Source organism: Dendropsophus ebraccatus, chromosome 1 (genome assembly GCF_027789765.1).
Source record: "Dendropsophus ebraccatus isolate aDenEbr1 chromosome 1, aDenEbr1.pat, whole genome shotgun sequence".
Taxonomy (NCBI): Eukaryota; Metazoa; Chordata; class Amphibia; order Anura; family Hylidae; genus Dendropsophus; species Dendropsophus ebraccatus.
The window spans coordinates 203,061,031-203,078,348 of record NC_091454.1 but is presented as its reverse complement, the minus strand read 5'-3'; the positions used below and the strand labels follow the sequence as shown (position 1 = coordinate 203,078,348).

The 17,318-nt window shown below is 44.5% G+C and overlaps 1 protein-coding gene across 2 annotated transcripts in view; it reads left to right on the top strand.

The window, feature by feature from the left end:
• The first annotated feature begins 7,313 nt into the window (after nucleotides 1-7,313).
• Nucleotides 7,314-17,318, top strand: part of KAT6A (lysine acetyltransferase 6A) — a 28,358-nt gene continuing 18,353 nt past the window's right edge. Inside the window, exons 1-2 of one of the 2 annotated variants that reach the window (XM_069944924.1) lie at nucleotides 7,314-7,601; nucleotides 9,427-10,263. In XM_069944924.1, the coding sequence (XP_069801025.1) occupies nucleotides 9,670-10,263 (594 nt within the window). In that variant the 5' untranslated portion in view covers nucleotides 7,314-7,601; nucleotides 9,427-9,669. The remainder of the gene's footprint in view (nucleotides 7,602-9,426; nucleotides 10,264-17,318) is intronic. The other variant, XM_069944928.1, reaches the window with a different exon arrangement.

Genomic DNA, 17,318 nt, shown 5'->3' with positions numbered 1-17,318 from the left:
CACCAATAATTGTCACGAGCATTAATGTGACGTCCGCGCAAACAACGTCCGTTATTTAATACACATAGGGAGAAATTTATCAAGGGCTTTTCGCCTATTTTTAGGTGAATAATTGAATTTTTTTACCAATTTTTCCTCTAAGTTGTATTTATGAACCAGTATTTGACGGTGAATATTTTTTTTAGAAGCAACTTTTCTTTAAACTGCCTGTTTTGAGTATTCGGCCAAAAATTTGTAACTGTCCCCCTATGTGTATTGGGCGGCGGCCGTCATTCCTATGACTTCAGTTATAATTCGGTAATGATGGACCTCATTTTAAAAAGAAAAAAACACAGCCTTTTCTCATTTATTTTACACAGTGTGAACATAGTCGAGGTCTGCACACCCAAACCCATCCTATCAAGACTTTTGATAAAACAAAATTTTTAACTCTTTAAGTGAATATCTGAAGTACTAAACATAGCCTGCAAACAAAAGTGGCACTGTATCTGGAAGAAAGAAGCCATGTTTTTCTTAAAAGGGTAGTTCACCAAAAAATGTTTTCTTTCAAATCAACTTGCGCTAGAAAGTTACTTCTATACTGTGTATAAGACGACTGATGGCAATATAGTAAAACCTATTAGGCTAATTAACTAGCTAGTGGACCATGGTGCCATTTTGGAGGTCTGATTTTTTTTATGGGAAAAGCTGTGTAGTAAATCTATAAACAGGTTGCATTGAAAACCGCAAGACAAATTGCTAAGAAAAGTTGCAGATTTTGATGTGGTCACTGGATCAAGAATTTTTGTATGGTTTTATTTTGATTTATTTTAAAAGGGTTGTCCAGCGAAAATCTTTTTCTTTCAAATCAACTGATATCAGAAAGTTATATAAATTTGTAATTTACTTCTATTAAAAAATCTCAGGTATTTCCATACTTATTAGCTGCTGTATGTCCTGCAGAAAATGTTGTTTTTTTTTTCAGTCTGACACAGTGCTCTCTGCTGACATCTCTGGCCAAGACAGGAACTCTGTCTTGGTTATATAGGAATCCCCATAGAAAACCTCTCCTGCTCTGGACAGTTCCTGTCTCGGCCAGAGATGTCAGCAGAGAGCACCGTGTCTCACTGAAAATAAGACATTTCCTGCATGACATACAGCAGCTGATAAGTATGGGAAGACTTGAGATTTTTTTTTTATAGAAGTAAATAACAAATCTATATAACTTTCTGATACCAGTTGATTTGAAAGAAAAAAGATTTTCAGTGGACAATCTCTTTAAGTTTGTTTTTAGAGCCTCAAGGCTATGCCTTCTTGATACCGTGACTTTGTTGCTACTTTTGGTTACACATGGGCTATAGCAGGGGTAAGGAACCTTGGCTCTCCAGCTGTTGCAAAACTACAACTCCCATCATGCTAAAGCTTTGGCTGTCTAGGCATGATGGGTGTTGTAGTTTTGCAACAGCTGGAGAGCCAAGGTTCCCTCCCCTTGGGCTACAGTATCCTAAACTATTGGAGGAGTTTGCGGACCACTCACAATGTTTTTATCTGTAGACTTTAGAAAATTTTAACATGGATTTTTTCCCCCCACTGAAGTCATGGGGGAAATCCAAACCCATCAATGTTGATGTTATCTGCCTGACAACTTCCAGGCTAACATCTAATAATAATAATAATAATACCAGGCTAGACTTCTTTATTCGTTGTATTCATTGTATTGTTTTGTTTTTTCTCTCAGGGAAAAAAATAAATAAATAAAGGTAAACAAACCGAGATAAAAGATATTAAAACCATGGGGAATAAAACTTTTTATTTAGTTTTTAAGAGTGCGTTCACACCTACAGGATCCGCAGCAGATCCGCAGCAGATTTGATGGTGCAGATTTGATGCTGTGTTCAATTAAATGAAATCTGCAGATCCGCAGCAGAAAATACGCTGCGGATCCGGTAAGTGTGAACGTACCCTAATGATGTTTTTACACATGCAAAAACCTTTAAAAAAAGTCAGATGGCTATATTAAAGGGGAATAACATTTTTTTTTTTTACATTTCTTTAATAAAGTTATATAAGCTTGTAATATAAATTGCGTAATGGGTGACACAGTCCCTCTGCTGCCAACAATGGCTGTGATGGGAACGGCAAGGCTGCTCAAGCCCTGGTCCTGACACAATTACTATATGCAGCAGGAGCAGATACTAAGTCTCTGCAAATGTCTGTTGTAATGCATGTTAGTATTACAATAGACATTACACTTGGGGAAGCTGTCTGTGTCACTAGCACTGCAGGCATGCCAGCCAACCTGTAGCAGAGTGAAGGTGACTGACAGTGATCCTTGCTTGGCTTCAGTGTGCCTGCAGCTCTACAGACACAGGCAGTTCAAATAACTGCAATGTCTATGCTAAGACGCATTACAATACACATTAGAGGAGGCTCAGTATCTGCATGCAGCAGCACCAGGGATACCTAACTGTACCCGGATAGAGGATTGAGTAGCCCTGCAGTTCCCGACACAGCCATTAGTGGCAGCAGAGGGGCCATGTCACCTCTTACTGCTAACACTCAATGTAAAAAAGTAAAAAATATATTGTATTTATTTTCTTTATTAAAGTTAACCTCCTGTTGCGGCTGGTGGTTGTTGTTTTTGGAATCATTTTGGGAGCACACAGATTTAAAGGGGTACTCCGGGCTATGTGTATTTTCAGTGTACGGCCGGGGAGGGGGTGGATATAGAAGCCGCCGGTCACTTACCTCCCCGGTTCCAGCGTCGGATCCCGGATTGCGCCGCCCTGTTCTCCCGTCTCGCTGCCGCTTCCTGGCGTGAGCTGAGGCTTAAGACGTGACATCTCAAGACGTCACGTCTCAAGCTGCAGCTCAGACCAGGAAGCGGCAGCAGGACGGGAGAACGGGGCGCCGTGATCCGGGATCCGACGCTGGAACCGGGGAGGTAAGTGACCGGCGGCTTCTATATCCACCCCTCCCCGGCCGTACTCTGAAAATACACATAGCCCGGAGTACCCCTTTAACTTTCTTTCATTTTTGAGAAGTGGAAAGACTTCATGAATTTCATACAGAATGTTACCGTTATGGTGAGACCAAATATATGTTTTCTTCCTTCTTTTTTGGTCAAGTAAAAGTATGTTTTATAGAATAAAAAGATATTGTGTCTTTTTTTTTATGATGACATACTGTTGCTATTTGAGGGTTTTATTAGTTTAATCTATTGATTGACTTTTTTATGTGGGATTATTATTTTTTTTTTTACTTGTATTTCTTATTTATTAGGAAAAAAGCAAGCTATTTTACATAGTTTTTATTATATTTTTTCAGGCTATGTAATTTAAATAATAGATTTCCTTCATTCTGGGATGTAATAATTTGATTTAACATATTTTTTTTTATATGTTATTACATAAGCAAAGTTAGATAAATTCCTAATGTAAACTAATTATAGGAAATGCACAGTGCTATTTCAGACAGGCTTCAATTTCTCTAACAATATGTAATGTCATGACCCGGTCTATACCTGAAGGGTCCAGCAGAGGGCGCAGTATATGTAGAAATTACATGTAAATTATGTTAACTTTTTTAAGGTGGAATTATTATTTTTTTCTAAAATTAAAAATATATATATTTATTTATTTTCATGCTATGTAATTTAAATAATATAATTTTGTTATTCTGGAATATTTTAGGACTATGAAGACACAAAATATATTTTTGACAAACATTTTTTTAGGCTATGTTCACACTCAGTATTTTTGCTCAGTATTTTTCGACCAAAACCAGGAGTGGATTAAAAACACAGAAAGGCTATGTTCATACACTGTTGAAATTTAATGGGCGGTCGTCATTTAACGGCAAATAGCGTCCGTTATTTCAAAACAATGGCGGTTGTTTTAAAATAACGGCCATTATTTGCCATTAAATGACGACCGCCCATTAAATTTCGACAGTGCGTGAACATAGCCTTTCTGTGTTTTCAATTCCTTCCTGGTTTTGGTTGAAAAATACTGAGCAAAAATACTGTGTGTGAACATAGCCTTACTATATGGATATTTTGGAATAGTGTAGTAATACCTTGGTATAGGCTATTATACTTGAAGGGCTATATTAGGACCCCGGCCTTTATGATACCTGGCTGGACAGCTGTACTGTTGGGTGCTCATGGACTGGCAGATGGCCCTCGACCTCTTTTATGAGACCATAATTTACCTGACCCCCATTTGGTTCCAATGTGGATCGCCTTCATTATGGTCTCATTGTGTGTCTGTATCCATGGAGACCTGAACTTCCAGTTTAAAGGGGTACTCTGCTAACAAAAATTCTCTCAAATCAACTGGTGTCAAAAAGTCTATTTAAAAATCTCACGTTTTCCCGTACTTATAAGCTGCTGTATGTCCTGCAGGAAGTGGTGTATTCTTTCCAGTCTGACACAGTGCTCTCTGCTGCCATCTCTGTCTGTGACATGAACTGTCCAGACCAGGAGAGGTTTTCTCTGGGGATTTGCTACTGCTCTGGACAGTTCCTGACCTGGACAGAGGTGGCAGCAGAGAGCACTGTGTCAGACTGGAAAGAATACACCACTTCCTGCAGGGCATATAGCAGCTGATAAGTACTAGTAGACTTGAGTTTAAGTCTATATAACCTTCTGAAACCACTTGGCATCTCAGGGGTATAAGAGCTTCTGTGCCTACATCACCAGTAGGTATTATTGTATCTTATTGTGGATATGTGACTGTAATTAGGTATTATTAATATGTCCCTTTGCATTAAGGGGTTAATCATCTCAACCCCCCCCAGTGACTCCTGCCCATTGCAGCTGTGACACCAGGATGTACGGCACATGACAGCTTATAGGCTTATGTCTCATTTTAGCATGTATGCAGCTGTCCAACTTTTTCCCAGTCAGCTCCTCTAAAGGGTTAAAGTGCACCTTCAGTACAATCTGTGGGAGTCATAGTCACCCATATAACCAGCTGTGAGGAGGCAGCAGGTGGCAGCACTGAGCTCACCCCGGAGGATATTAAGCAGGCACCACAGATGGATGCACAGCTGCCTGCCTGCCACTATCTCTCCCAGTATACAGCTGGCAATGGGCTGCACCCGTAAGTGGCGGAGGAATCTGGCAGCCAACACCATGACTAGTCACGGACAATTATATTAGATTTTGAACAGCAAATAAAATACCAAGAATAGGAAATAAAGAACAAAGGAAAATGATCAACAGCACTGATAGGCCCACATTCCCGCAGCTTTACTCTACCAGTGTTCCAATCTGTTTTGTTATTGCAGAGCATGAGGGAGAAGAATGTTCTATATCAGTGTTCTGTTTTGTGATTGGTGGAACAATGAGGGAGAAGAATGTTCTATATCAGTGTTCCATGCTGTGATAGGTGGAACAATAAGGGAGAAGAATGTTCTATATCAGTGTTCTGTTTTGTGATTGGTGGAACAATGAGGGAGAAGAATGTTGTATGTTCTGTGCTGGTTTTGGATTGGCAGAGAGGGGAAGTCAAATAAATTATGTTCTATACCAGTGTTCTTTGCCGCACTGCTATAGGCTGAACAGGGGATGGAGGTGGTGGAAAGAATGTTCTATACCATTTTTATATCCAGTGCTATAATTGGCAGAGCAGTGAGGGAAAAGAGTGTTCTATACCAGTGTTACGTGCTGTGATTGGTGGAGCAGTGAGAGGGAGAAGAATGTTCTATACTAGTGTTCTGTGCTGTGATTGGTGGATTAGAGAGAGGGAGAAGAATGTTCTATACTAGTGTTCTGTGCTGTGATTGGTGGATCAGAGAGAGGGAGAAGAATGTTCTATACCAGTGTTCTGATCTGTGATTGGCAGAGCAGAGAGCGGGAGAAGAATGTTCTATAGCAGTGTTCTGATTTGTGATTGGCAGAGCAGAGAGCGGGAGAAGAATGTTCTATACCAGTGTTCTGTGCTGTAATTGGTGGATCAGAGAGCGGGAGAAGAATGTTCTATACCAGTGTTCTGATCTGTGATTGGCAGAGTAATGAGGGAGAAGAATGTTCTATACCAGTGTTCTGATCTGTGATTGGCAGAGCAGTGTTGGAGAAGAATGTTCTATACCAGTGTTCTGATCTGTGATTGGCAGAGCAGTGTTGGAGAAGAATGTTCTATACCAGTGTTCTGATCTGTGATTGGCAGAGCAGAGAGCGGGAGAAGAATGTTCTATACCAGTGTTCTGATCTGTGATTGGCAGAGCAGTGAGGGAGAAGAATGTTCTATATCAGTGTTCTGATCTATGATTGGCAGAGCAGTGTTGGAGAAGAATGTTCTATACCAGTGTTCTGATCTGTGATTGGCAGAGCAGCGAGGGAGAAGAATGTTCTATACCAGTGTTCTGATCTGTGATTGGCAGAGCAGTGAGGGAGAAGAATGTTCTATATCAGTGTTCTGATCTATGATTGGCAGAGCAGTGAGGGATAAGAATGTTCTATACCAGTGTTCTGATCTGTGATTGGCAGAGCAGCGAGTGAGAAGAATGTTCTATACCAGTGTTCTGATCTGTGATTGGCAGAGCAGTGAGGGAGAAGAATGTTCTATATCAGTGTTCTGATCTATGATTGGCAGAGCAGTGAGGGAGAAGAACGTTCTACACCAGTGTTCTGATCTATGATTGGCAGAGCAGTGAGGGAGAAGAATGTTCTAGTGTTCTGAGCTGCAATGTGATTGGTAGAGTAGGGAGGTGAAATTAAAACTACAACAATACAGTTACTACTACTACACAATACAGTTACAGCATTAGCCCAGCTCACACCATCCTACAACATGACTACGTGGCTATGGCAGCACCATGGACCGTTCCAGCACCCGTCGCTGAGGTCCCGCAGCCGTAAATCACGGCTCCCCTCTCATTCCACACGCTGATATGCAAATCCATCTCGTTTGCATGCTGATATTAATAATTATAATGCATATGCATGAAGGGAGGGGTTATGCAGGGTAACGCTTCAAACGCACGAGGGCGAAGAAAGGGTTAACAAGATGGACGTCCTTTGTTATGCCCACAACTGACATGGCGCCTCGGCTGCGCTGCCCTTCCTCGGTCACGTGGCCTCGCCCGCTACCCCAAGCGCCTTTTTCCCCTGACCGCTCTCTCCGCGCTATTCCACTCACGTCCCCTCCTCCCCTCTCTGACTCACTCAATCCCTCCAACAACAACCATAACGGCCCCGCCTACGCATGACGTCATGTCACCAATCAGAACTCGGACTCGTCTGCTGTTCCCTCACTGGTTCCCTCCCTGACCTAGTCCAGTCACAGCTCCTCCCACCCGATAGCAGGAGACCGGGCTCCATGTCCAGGCCACGCCCACAACGTGACAACCACACAACATCGCCTCCCCTTGTTCCGGCTGTTCCACGCAGCAGCGCCGCCCGCCCTCCGCTCTGTTCTGTCTTGTTCTCTGTGCCCCCGCCGCGCTGTTCCCGTCACCTCGCCGCCCGCCCTCCGCGCTGTTCAGATCACCTCAGCCTCCCCCGCCGCGCTGTTCCCAGCTTTGCCTCACCTCCCCGGGTTTCAGTTTTCAAGATGGCCGCCGCATCAGCCCGGGGTGTCTCCGCGCTCCGTCGCTGCTGCCTCCTGGGACTCCCGGTAAGAGAACGGCTCTATCTTGTTTTTTTCTCCTTTCTCCGTGCCCGTTGCTTGTCCTCGTATCACAGGGGATCTCCGTGTAGCCGCCCGGCTCCACCCAGGGCCGCCTTCCGACCTCTTGGCAGGCCCTGGCCTAAGGCCTACGCCGCCTGACCGAGCCGGGGACTCGCGTAGAATTCATGCCCGGCCAGGCGCGCAGGGGCCCGGCGCTCTATAAAGCTTGACCCCCTCAGACTATAGGATTACTATACATTCTCCATTGCTGCCTGTAAGTGTGTATGTACCAGCAGGGAGACCCCAGACCCCCATACTGCTGTATATAGTCATACTGACTGATATATGACCAGACATCCCCATATACACCATGTATGACCTCCTCCTATGTCCACAATGCACCACAAGTCCCAGCATGTCCTGCCCAGCTCACCTGCATGGACACCGCCATCCCCTGCCTTGCCGCCGTGTGTATGGGGAGAACATGCTGTACATTATACATTGAGCTTGTGTTATTATCACATCTGATGCCATTCACCGACATGGAAACCTGCCCCTATAGATTGTCTATGAAAGGGACGTCGTTCTGTCACTGTATATTGTTGGGTCACATGACAGTTTGTGTACCAATCAGAACGCTTGTTTATAATTTTTTAAGTGATATTAAGTGTAGTCCGGTGTCTGTCCGGCCCCCTGGATGTTGTGGCGTTGTCTTTGTGTAAAGGTTTCTGTATATATCCTAACAAAGTCGGGTAAACTTTAGTCCTAATATTTACGACGGCCGATATGGGGGTAAAACGGATTGGTCAGTGGCCAATCCATTGGGTTTGAAGGTGTCTGGTAGCTCTCTCCCTACTAGGATACACCAGACTAAGGGTCCATTTACACCAGGGACAGGGAACCTTCTGCTATTGCAAAACTACAATTCCCATCATACTTGGAGTTGTAGTTTTGCAACAGCTTGAGGGCCAAAAGTTCCTCATCCCTGATTTACACAAGATTTGAAGCCAAAGCCAGGAATGGATTTGAAAACAGGAAAAATCTTGGGCTTTCCTTTATGACCTGATCTGTTTCTGGCTTTGGCTTCAAATCTTTGGCAGATAATCTTTCTGTGTAAATGGACCCTAAGCTTGGGGATTATTCACACATGACTTGTTGCATACTATTAGTGGTGATCTATTCTGGACATCTGTATGGGGTTATTTCTGCAAAAGAGTATGACTGTATCCTTAGATCCCCCCCCCCCCATCTATAATATGGCATAATATCATAGGATAACCTGTGCCTTCTCATTGAAATGGCCACTTGAACCACTTTTGGAGTTGAAAGGGTTGTCATCTAGTCACGGGATAGACAATATCTGGTTATAGGGGGTCTGACTGCTGGGACCCTTACCGATCACTAGATTGTCAACCATGTGAATGGAGTGGTAGCACATATGGTCTATGGGATGGTGCCATCTTTGATAAGTCACATCTCAGTTTATGGCAATATCCCCCGACTGTTGCAAAACTACAATGCCCATCATGCCTGGACAGCCGGAGCATTGTAGTTTTGCAACAGCTGGAGGGCAGCAAGTGTGTCACCTCTTCTCTATAGTTAGGCTGTGGTAGAGTGGATCACATACATTACATTGGCTGGGAGTCTATGTATGCATTAAAAGAGGTGGAAAAAATTAAAAGCATGCATGATAGGAAAAGGATAGTGCTAGAAGTTGGGCTCAATGCATCAGGTGCTTGTATAGCAATATACTGCGAGATGTGATGGCCGCTCTGTGCGATTTTTGCCTATGACCAATTGTGACCTCCTGTCTTGCTTTTATTTTACACAGGTTTGAATATCTGAACATTGCTCCTGACGTTTGCAGTGACTGGTGTCGTCCGCTTAAAAAAAAAAAAAAAAAAAAAAGTCTTCAAAAAGTTACTGTTTTCATACCAAGACTCGTGGTTGACTTTGGTGAGGTTGGTTTGAGAGGATCTTGGGTGTGTGCTATGGTGAGCCAGCCTCCGGGCAGTGCCAGCCTCCTTTCCTCCCTCCAGGACCAGGGCTAAACCTCTATGGATATACAGTCATCATGGTGAAGCTGGCTAATCCTTTGTATACGCAATGGATCCTGGAGGCCATCAGGAAGGTAAAGAAACAGAAGCAGCGCCCATCGGAGGAGCGCGTCTGCAACGCCGTGTCCACATCGCACGGCCTGGATCGTCACACTGTCTTGGAGCAGCTGGAACTCAGTGTTAAAGATGGAACAGTACTTAAAGTTACCAACAAAGGGCAAAACTCCTACAAAGACCCTGATAACCCAGGCCGCCTGGCACTACCTAAGTCTGGCAGGCACCCAGGGCGGCCAGAGGGTTTGGACTGGCAGCGGCTCCTGAGGAAGGCACTTGAAGGGCTCTCGGAGCCAGGGGGCTCTTCCCTAAAGAGCATTGAACGCTTTCTGCGCAGTCAGAGGGATGTGGGGGCAACCTTTGGGGGCAATACAGGTCCAACTTCAGCGTTCCACCAGCAGTTACGGCTTGCCATCAAGCGGGCACTGGGCCATGGGAGAATTATAAAGGACGGTGCTTTTTACAAGCTAAATCAGAAGCTGTCAGAGGCCAAACAAGGATGGGAATCATTGGCCTCGCTGCCACCAGTGTGTTTACTGCCTCATGAAAAAGACAAGGTGAGTGACGCCAGTCACTTCCAGGTTCTGGGTGATTTATGACCAATGTTCAGGTGCTTGCGGAATCAGGTCTCAGTTACTTGGTGCATTGCTTCATTGTGTGACTGGGAGCTGGTTTCAACCATGATGCTAAACTGTTCTCTTTTCAGTCTTTAAAAGGATTGTTCCACAGGATAGGTATAAGGATCTGAGCTGGCTGGGACCCCCACCATTGGTGATGACAACTGGGGCACCTTGTACTGCGTGAATGTAGAGCTGGTCAGACTTGGGCACATCTGCTCCATTCACTCGCTATGGGATTGTTTATGATAGCTGAGCGCTAACTCTGTCAGTCCCATAGAGAGTTGCTGGGGGGGTGTTGTATACCCCAAAAATTCATGGAATTGTGTATAGTATAATCCCTGCCAAAAAAAGCATCAAGTGCATAAATCCGAAATATAAATACACAACCATATACAATATAAAGGACAAGTAATCAAAGTGCAAAAAAATGCTAAACACATTATGCATGCTAGGCTGGCAACGGAAGGACACAGTATATCACCGAAACCGGGGTAAAGCAGGGGGTCTCAGGGCAGGGAGTCAGAAACCCACATGTTCCGTCCACTAACTGGACTTTCTCTAGTGTTCACCTAAAGAGACCTGCGGCCCTTCATGGGGGATCCCAGAGGTCAAATCCCACCATGTCAAAAATATATATCTCCATCCTGTAGTTCTTTGTATAATTTGTTTTACTCCATTGAATTAATTGGGTAAAAACAAAGTGGATAGGCCTTGTGTGTTTTTATCATACAGTATTGACAACTTTTTTTTTTTTTTTTTAACCACTCAATTGCATGAAAAATATTTTTCTTGACTTGGACTGGTTTTCACACAGACGTATTACACGTACATTCCTGCATCCGTAATATGGACACTAGAATGCCCATGTCATATGCTCTTGTAAAAACCGGCTATGGCAGTCTCCTATCTTTTTAGTAGGTCTGCAAGGGAGCAGTACACATCTGCCTCCATGGTAATGGACTAGAAACAAATATTCTTGCCGCACACTAACTTCCATTTGTCCCCTACTTCATATGGTAAGAAGTCGGGTACAGGTGGCATAGGTATATGTGTTGGAGGCGCCCAATCCTGTATAACCCTGCCAAACAATTGGACTCAATGCTTGGTCCACTGGCATCACCACTGCTTGAGATTGTGTCTTTTCTTTCTAGGAGGATCTGGTGGACAATCCTTGGTCAAGGAATGATGGTGTCCAGATTGTCATTGGCATAAATGGAGAGATGCTGTGTACCCATGTGTGTTACTTCTCAGGAGAGTAGTGCAACAAGCAGCAAAGCAACATCCAGTTGTTGGCTGGGCCAGTAACCTTTGCTTCTTGATTTACTACTGCCCCTTGTAGCAATGCTTGGATTTATTGTTTGGCCATTGTGGTTGCACGTTACGATGTACATTGTGCCAAAATGTGGCGTACAGGTGGATAGATTGACAGCTTGTTTAATGGGTGATCAAAAAGGATTGATACCCGTGGTGCGCTTCTCCTGTTAGCCTCCGCAGACCCGATTTCAGATAGTATGGAGACACGGATATCAAGAAGAGACTATCTCTCCATAATAGAGTTTACAAAGCACTTTTCTGCCTCTTGTTGTATTGCTCACCTATGAATGGCTTCCTGCTGTCGTACCCTACTATAAATATGCTGCGGCGGTAATGTGGACCAACACACGTTCATCTGGAAAACATTAACAGATGGCTTTGCTGTTATATCCGCTGCTAGTAATGCAAGTGCCAGCTTCACTTGGTATCTCCTGGTATTGACTAGTTTACCACTTTATTTTTTCCATATTGTAGAATAAACTCTTAACCGGGAATGGAAATAAAAAAAAAACCTTTAAAAAAAAAAAACCTTGGGGTTTATTCACAGATGGCAGATTTTTTTTTTTTGCAGAAATTTCAGCTGTTGTCTCATTCACCAGCATAGGGGGACGGTGCAGAAATCCATGGAACTGTGGCCGCCCGACTTTTAAGATTAGCGTTGGGGAACCTACGGACCTCCAGCTGTTGAAAAACTGTCCAGGCTGTCCAGGCATGATGGGAATTGTAGTTTTGCAACAGCTGGGGTGCCACAGGTTCCCCATCCCTGGCTTAGGGTCCTATTACACAGAGCGTTTTTTTTTTTTTTTTATGACTAACGATAAACGATCGCAAACAAGATTGTTTATCGTTAACCTGAAATCGTTCACCATATTACACAGAATGATGATCGTTCTAAGGAAAACAATGGGCAATGTGCTATTACACTGAACGATTAGTGAAAAATTCGGAATTACAGGGAACGATTAACGATAATTTTAGGTTCAGATCTAAATCAACGATCAACTACATACAAATGATTTTTTTATCGTTGCCTGCAATTACACAGAACGCTTATCTTTTAAATTCGAACGATATAACGATTTTTCGCATTATAATCGTCCCGTGTAATAGGGCCCTTAGATATATCCAGCCATCACTACTGAAGGTGATGGGGAGCAAAGAACTTGTTGGAATTGGACGCTGAGATCTGGCTTCATGGGTTGCTTTCCAGTGTTCTCTCTTGTTGGGACTGGAAAAGTCCTATCGGCTGCGGACATGCAGGATGGCGTCTGCCTGAAATCAGTTGTTCTATATCTTGCTTGCAAATTTTACATTGTGCCATTGTTGGTCCTCTATGGCGGTTTATTGATGTCCAGTGATGGTATATCACATATCTGTGCAATATAAGGCAAATCATGGATATGGTGAAAATCAGATGGTGTGGACCTGGAAATGATGGCTGGTCATATGGAAAAGTTTCGTTTTTTCCATGTTTGGAACTGGACTGACGGATAATGGGTGTATTATTTTGTCTATTCCTGGTCACCTTTTATAGGTCAAAGTTGACTTGAGTTGACTCCAACATGCTTGAGTCCCATCGTTCAGCATTTGGTTACCGGGGGCTGAAGAAGTTATATGCAGCCCTAGAGAGTCCTGGAAAACATGGATACAGCCATAGGCTGCATCCAACTTCTACAGCCCAATCAAATCAAATGTAGAATAATGGGATTCGAGTCATGCTCATCTCTAGTCAAAACTGTTATTTTACAACGTTTAAAGGGAACCTGTCATTCGATGTTACTCTGCGGCATGGATATGACAGACACGGTTTTGATAATTTTGGGGTCTCGGTATTTAGACTTGGAGTGATCTTTAGGAATAGCCAAGTGCACTTCACTTCTCTGCTCGCCACCAGATCCGACTTAATGCAGGAAGCGGGCTCCATGGACTTACAATTCAGCGTGTCTCTTGTAATGAGTCGGGTTGAGCAGCAAGCCAGCGAGTTGCATAAAAGTCTGCTGCTCTTAGCTATATCTTGTGATCAGCATCGACGTCCCGACCGATAAAAACGCTTGTGTTTGTGTGATATGTCAAAGTATAACAAAAAGTGATACTCGCCTACCTTGATCCCTGCATATCTGACATTCCCAACTGCCTTATGATTGTCACTACATCCTGGTTCCTGTGACACATCTACCCTGCGGGAACTGCCCTTCTATGTCTGAGAGCCAATCACAGACTGAGGCGGGTCCTTGCTTTGGCCACTGATTGGCTGAACGGGCAGTTCTGGTGGGAACGATGCATCACATTGGAAAGGCAGCTGCTGGGGGGAGCGGGCAGGTGTGTATGACTTTTTAATGTTCAGCCATTGCCGTCCCTAGCAAGCAGCATGTTTTGTCAGGTATAACTGCAGGCAGCCAGGCTGGTATAGTATTACGTGACGGCCATACACATCTGTGGCTTTCTATACAATACAAGATTGGCTTGAGTCTGTCAGAACGGGAACAACTATTTGTCCTGACTCATGTTAGGGGGGTCCCAGTGGGAACCCCTATATATATGATATACAAATGACCTAGTAATGGGTTGTCTCATGACTGCATCCCCTATATACACTGTGCAGAATGGGTCAGGACTGTACAGATATAGAGGAAATAAGTTTGCCGCTCAGGTCTGTAGCCCCCAGTCTCTGTGGCCGGCCTGTTCTATGTGCTGTGTACATCCAGATTGGTAGATCCGGCTGACTTCAGTAAGATTTACGAGGAGTCTCCCAGCTGATGTTACGGAGCTACAAGGAAGGTAAACAGTGGTTTCCTCAGTATAAACAGTTGGGGCCGGGGCGCTGTAGCCGGGTCTCCTTCCTCCCTCTATGTGCATTGCTTCCTTCAGGCCTCTTCCAGGGTTGTGATAATAAGAGGCATATGGAGGTCTGGGTGCGGCACCGACTATCGTTCACATTTTTTTTTCGGCATTGTGTTTTGTTTTTGTTTTTTATTCATCTTGGCAAAATGTTTTAAAAAGAATTTCCTACAAATACTTTCCTATGCTAAGAATTTGTCATTTTTATTTTGGCTTAATGGATCTGTGTCTTATTGACCAAACAGCCATAACATTAAATCCATAGTTCAGGCTAACTTGAGGTGATCATGCAAAGGAGTGACTGTCAGCCTCGGTGGTCACGTGACAAACTACTGGCATCATGGCTTCCATCACTAGTGCTGCAGGTGACTGCTGAGGCCACCGATTGGCTGCAACGGTCCCTTTAAAAGAAGGCTTTTTGCAAACTTTTTCATGGATAAAGAAAAAATACTCGTCCCTCTGCTTGCTTTTAGTCTGCTGCTGCTTTGGAGTGCCCAATAATGTTCCCTTACATTGTACACAGCATAGCTAGTCTCTGGCCTTAGTTGTCACGTATAAGAATAAATGCATATGGCTAGTGACTGGCCGGATTGGATCCAACCTCCATTCCATAACTCTTTAAAGGAGAAGTCCAGCGATTTTCTCAAATCCGGCAGAGGATTATTGATTACAAATAGGAACCTACCTCTCCCTGTGCCCGCGGTAAGTAGCGAGACCGGCCTCGGGACCCACGCTAGGCTCTTGCATCTCTGGCGCTGACATGTCCCAACCTGGCTGATGGACTGGCCGCTCAGTCAGTGACTGGGGCGGAATGCTGCTCCAGTCACCGACTGGCTGAGTGGCCAGTCCATCAGCCGGGACAGGCCTTTTTCCATGAGTCGCAAAATTATTACAACTCCTGCGGGGATCCCAAGGCCAGTCCTGCTGCCTGTCCAGGAATGGGGAGAGGTAAGTTCCTACTTCAATTTCCCCCCTGGCGGCTGCCAGATTTTAGAAATCGACGGACTTCTCCTTTGCAGTTTTGGTGGGAGACTGCTGCTTCAAATAACTTATATTAGGGTATGTGCACACTAGGGCTGGGCAATATGAACGATATGCAAAAATATCGTCATCAATTCGGATGACGATATAGATTTTCGGCATATCGTCATATTGCGATACATGCCCACGGAGCGGTAGTGAATAAGCTTCTCACTTACCGCTCCGTGGTACCGCGCTGCAGGGCCTTCCGTTCACGCATCGTCAGCGCGCTAGCTGACGATGCGTGTGTGACGTCAGGTCTCTATCAGTGCATGCTGGGAAGAAGAAGCGGCCCGTCTCGCCTCGCGGACTCCATCAGCCAGCCCTGCAGGAAAGGTAAGTAGCAGAGGGGTCGGGGGCGGCAGATGGCTATGGCATGGGGCTGATGAGGCAATGGCATGGGGCTTGGCTGGCACATAGGGAAAGCTGATGATGGCATAGGGGAGGGGGAGATGACTTGCACCGGGGGGGGGGGGGGGCTGATAACTGGCAAGGGGGGGGCTGATAACTGGCACAGGGGAAGGCTGATGACTGGCAAGGGGGGCTGATGACTGGCAAGGGGGGGTGATAACTGGCACAAGGAGGGGCTGATGGCACAGGGGAGGGCTGATGACTGACAAGGGGGGCTGATGACTGGCAAGGGGGGGTGATAACTGGCACAAGGAGGGGCTGATGGCACAGGGTGGGCTGATGGCACAGGGGAAGGCTGATGACTGGCACAAGGGGGGCTGATAACTGGCACTTTATTTTAAACAATTTTGTGTTTTACTAACACTTAATCTTTACATTGTTTGGAAAAAGATCTGTTATACAATACACATCTTAAAAAATTCTTAGTGTTGTAATTTGTATACACACACAAAAAAATTGATATATCGTGATATATCGTTATATCGTGCATGCATCAAATTATATCGTGATATAAATTTTAGGCCATATCGCCCAGCCCTAGTGCACACTGAGCAATTCTCGAGGAATTGTAGCTGAAAGTTTTCAGGCAGAATTCAAGCAGAATTTAAGCCCCCCCCATTGACTTCTATAGGATTCCTCTAGCAGATCTGCAGCAGAAAATTCTGCTTGGAAATTCTGCAGTGTGAACAACAGAGCAGAAAACCCATTGAACACAATGGGACTTTGCTCTGTACATATTTTACGGGAGGAATTTCAAGCTGAATTCCTCGCCTTTTCCTCAGTGTGCACATACCCTAAGAAGGTACAAACAGCATCTGGGGAGGTGCGGATAATAACATAGAAATACAGTTGAGCATTGTATTCCAATTAGGATACAGAAAAAACACAAGTGATGAACATATTATAACCAATAAGCAGCTCTTGCTGGGGATACCAGCATCAGGTTACACAGCTGGGAGGCTGAGCAGATGGATATAGTTTTATTAGGGGAAAAAAATCAGCATAACTTGTAACTTTTGGATTATTTTCCCTTCTTTTTCTGTTCTTTGGAGTCCAGTGGGCGGTCCTATTCAGCAATTGGCAGCCTCCCCCAAATGGGAATACATACAGAGATAGTTGTCAGTCACTGAGTAGGACCACCCACTGGACTCCAAATCATATTACTATCCTATTTCTTTTCTCTAGTGCAACACAGCTAAATTCAATGTCTCGCACATGTGCCCTTTAGCTATACATGAAAAGGCATATTCCCATCTGAGCTTGTTATTCTCCATCCTATGGACAAGCCAGGACCACACCGGTCCCAAGAATGGTGCTCCATCCATTCTCTGCGGGGCTGTTGAACACTTCCAAGTTCATAGCTTGGACATGTTTGGTGGTCCTGTAGAGAATGATATATAGTATAGAGC